Below are 3,774 nucleotides of genomic sequence, written 5' to 3'. Positions count from 1 at the left end.
CACAAACAACTTCCTGAAAAGTAAACAGCGTAGCACTCCAAATATATCATGAATTGCAGACAATTTCACCCCAATTAAAAGAAAATAGTTCAGTTTTCTACTCTAGGAAAATTTACCACAGAAAAGTTGTCTTTGAATCAGARAAAGATTCCCTACAGAGATATCTGAGAAAAACTATTTCATAGGCTGAAATTCTAAATTTRTCTGTGTGTCCAGTTGGTCACATGAGTGAGTTTCTTCAGCATGAGTTTGTTTCTTCAGACAAAATGTTACATTCAAATAATTCTCTCTGCTTTTAAGATGAGAAAGCAGAAGCATAAGGATCATGGAACTGGCAGTGTCTGTCAGTGGCAGCATGCTCCTTTCAACTCAAAACAGCCTGGCTACCTCCACAAGATCAATCATGTTGACTTGTCAGCAACATAGAGACAAGATTTGCTGATACCATAAATTTTAGTGTTTGGCATTATTGGAAATATGCTAGTAAAAGGCTACCTTTTTTTTTCTCGCATTTTTTTTCTCCATTTCTTTTAGTTAATGTTCCACGCGCTGCAAACTTTTGAGTCCATCTAATGAGCTCATGGTTCTCTTCACAAGGTCACGTATAAATTTCTGCCAGCCTCACCAATCTCTTTGCATTTAAACCTGTATGCACAAACTTCGTAGATTGTTACGGGGATGCTGCTATGTGAAAAGTATCCAGAAATGTTTAGGTTTATTTTTTTCTGAATTTCACTTGGTAAAGTTCACTGATTTGAGAGATTTTGTTCACGTTTATACCAACTATCTAGAAAAAGCCTGTTTATCTGCAATTTGATACCCTCCCACTGAAGGCATGTGAGAGCTTTAATGAGTGAAGAAAGAGCTGGTCTTTCTGTGAGAGATGAAATTGCAGAGAAGCAATGAATATTTGCTGTATATTTGTAGCGACATTTCATACTGCTCAGTAGCATGGGTTAAGTTTTATGGCTATTGGCTTGAGAGGAGTGCTTTTAGCTCTACTTAGTGAAGCAGCAAGATCAACAAGGGGAGTCATTCTAACAGGTACCACAAACACCTGTATTACAAGGTCAATTGTCAAAAGTGCATCTAAACTCTTATTTCAAGGCGGATTTGAGAGGTTGAGACATTGGGGACAGACAGGAAAACACCACTGCAGTATTTTGAAAGCTGACTGTCTTTCCAGTGAGATGCTACAGTATCTCTGGCAAGGATGGCAGGCAGGATGTGTCCCCACCTCAGCAGGTTCAAACTCTGTTATCCACACATGGCCTTTCCTTCCTTGAATTTCCAGATGTCAGAGCACATCTGTCTGGCGTGGCTGAGGTGCAGGCATACATCTCATCCGACTGCCCTTCTGCTGGTAGTCCCCAGCACAGAATCAGAGTGGACAGAATGGTGACCTCTGAAACTGCTGGGATCAAACCTGCCAGGGCTCATCTCGCCGAGCAAAAAGCTGCAGAAAAAGTCGAGGAAGAATAAGGCTCTGACAGACCAGCAAGAGTGACATCAAAGGCTCAAGCCCCTGTGCTGCACCCTGCAGTRATGCAGGAACAGTGATGCAGGTCTGGCATGCAGTTCCAACGCCTGGGTAGGCTGGGTGATAGGTGCCCTGCTAGAGGTTTCAAGCTGCCATCCCTGCCCATCATTCAGCCTGAAGTCTCCTGTGCCATTACTGCATTTTGAAATGTACCCTCCAGCTTTAAACAGCACACTAACATGTGAAACCACCTGGATTCCCACCTGGATGAGACCCTGTGCCACGTGCTCTGGGTGTCCCTGCTGGAGCAGAGGAGCTGAACTAGATGATCTCTAGAGGTTCCTTCCAACCTCAACCATGCTGTGATTCTGTGATTCTGTGAACTTGAGGTGTGGAAATGTTTTAAATATGCGAAACTTAGATTTGGGGRATAATAGCGAGCCAGCTTTGTATGTCCTGCCAGTAAATCCAGCCAGGTTCCTCTGTCAGTAGTAACTGTAGTAGTAACTGGCAGGAGAGATGAATGAAAACTAAATCTAGTGGATTTCTTGGTCAATCTTAGATATTTTGCACTCTGTCTATCAGGGCTGTATAGGCATCACCATTCTTTGCACCTCTTGCAGTGACAGAGATTTCCCTTCTCAGAAATGCTGGATTTCTAGTTTTGGTATGTAAGAGCTGGGAAGTGATGTTTGCCGTTAAGCAGGACTGTTTGCCATTAAGCCATCCTCCATCCCAAACTGATGACATTTTGGAATTTCCATACTGGATGGGCATTGGGAAAGAAGGAATATTTCTGAGGGTCCCTCATGCTAAGTCTGATCCTGTGAGCACCCACGCATGTAAAAGTTCCTCCTATGTAGGGATGTAGATAGAGTGGACAGGATAACCCCATTGCCTATGTGATGGAATTAGCCTGCATGCGCTTCTACTATACAGGCAGGAACTCAAGAGGAAAAATCYTTGTCTTGGGAGGTCTGCTTCTAAATATTTCCTCCCCACCCTGTTTGGGAAAAGAAGCCCTTTCTTGGGACAGACAGAAGCTCTTTGCTTTGCAGTGTCTCCATCTGCGCGCACGTGCCCGTGTGCATCTGCCTTACGCACAAGGGCACGTTTCAGGAGTAGGCCACAAGCTTCTCCACACTGCATGTGCTTTATAAATGCAAGGAGCCTGATTAACTCCAGTGGGATTACTCACACACATACACATTTGCAGATTTCAGGGCTTGCTACCCCCTGTATAGTCACACACAAGCACAAAAGCAGAATAATTGTACGCAGCTGGAGATCTGTAGCTTCTCCCAGTGGAAAAACAACTGGGTGCACTTGGATGGCAGCCGCAGCGTGCCAGAAACATTCACACAATGCAAACAGATGGAAGCAGGTGAATTAACATTCACGACTTGGGGACACTTCCTCCCCTGCTATTAATAGTCCCCCGGTTTAGATTAATGCACAGCATACGTGGTGTGGCAGTATCTGCTAGAAGAGACCCAGGTAACAGTTCAGCCTTCTTTTGAGGGGTACCAGAATAGTCTTTTAGCTCCCTTTGCCGCCTCTTCCTGCTAAAAGTGCCACCTCGGATACCGCTTGCATATGGAATAGCTATGCCTGGGCAGGATGGAAGGGCGGCTGTTGCTCTGCTGGGGAAAGGAGGATTTTTTCCCTGTTTCAGGGAGAAGCTGCTACCCAGCAGGATGAGCAGAGCCCAGGGTTCGGCCAAGTGCCCGTGTTGCTGCTGGAGTGGGGAGCCCTGAGGTGCAGGTGGAGGAGAGCCCAGGGGCGGCTTTGCACAACCCCCTTTTAGGAGGGGAAACAAAACCAACAAGGGGAGGCAGGAGCAGAGCAAGGAGGRGCAGCTCCCAGCGGAGCCCCCAGCCCGCCCTGTGGGCACCATCTYGGGCCCTCCGCACCAGGGGCCCCTCAGGGCGCGGGGTGGGCGAGGGGAGGCCGGGCCCGGGGCKGGGGGGAAAGGGCCGGGCCGGGCCCGCCCCTGGCTCCGGTTCTGGCTCCGTGCCCGGCCCGGCCCCGCGCGGGGACAATAACTCCTCACCGCGCCGCGGCCGCCCGCCCCGCCGTATGTCTGCGAGGAGCGGCCCCTCGGCGCCGAGAAGGGCGGAGGAGGAGGCGGCGAGGCGGGCGCTGCGGGGGTGGGGGAGCGCCGTGCGTGCGTGCGCGGAGCATTACGGCGCGCMGGGCTGCGCGGAGCGGCGGCAGCGCGGCCATGGCGGAGCGCCGCGCCTTCGCGCAGAAGATCAGCAGGTAGCGCGGAGCGGCGCCGCGGAGCGGGGGCG

General features: G+C 49.6%; 1 protein-coding gene across 6 annotated transcripts in view; it reads left to right on the top strand.

Moving 5' to 3' along the window:
- The first annotated feature begins 3,689 nt into the window (after positions 1-3,689).
- Positions 3,690-3,774, top strand: part of DOCK7 (dedicator of cytokinesis 7) — a 96,571-nt gene continuing 96,486 nt past the window's right edge. For all 6 annotated transcript variants that reach the window (XM_026040724.1, XM_026040723.1, XM_026040722.1 and 3 more), the window contains exon 1: positions 3,690-3,742. In XM_026040724.1, coding sequence (XP_025896509.1) covers positions 3,705-3,742 — 38 coding nt within the window. In that variant the 5' untranslated portion in view covers positions 3,690-3,704. The remainder of the gene's footprint in view (positions 3,743-3,774) is intronic.

The sequence above is a fragment of the Nothoprocta perdicaria genome, unplaced genomic scaffold (assembly GCF_003342845.1).
Source record: "Nothoprocta perdicaria isolate Ctin4 unplaced genomic scaffold, notPer1 scaffold_262, whole genome shotgun sequence".
Taxonomy (NCBI): Eukaryota; Metazoa; Chordata; class Aves; order Tinamiformes; family Tinamidae; genus Nothoprocta; species Nothoprocta perdicaria.
Note: the sequence above shows the minus strand (reverse complement) of the source record. Positions and strands in the feature narration are given on the sequence as shown.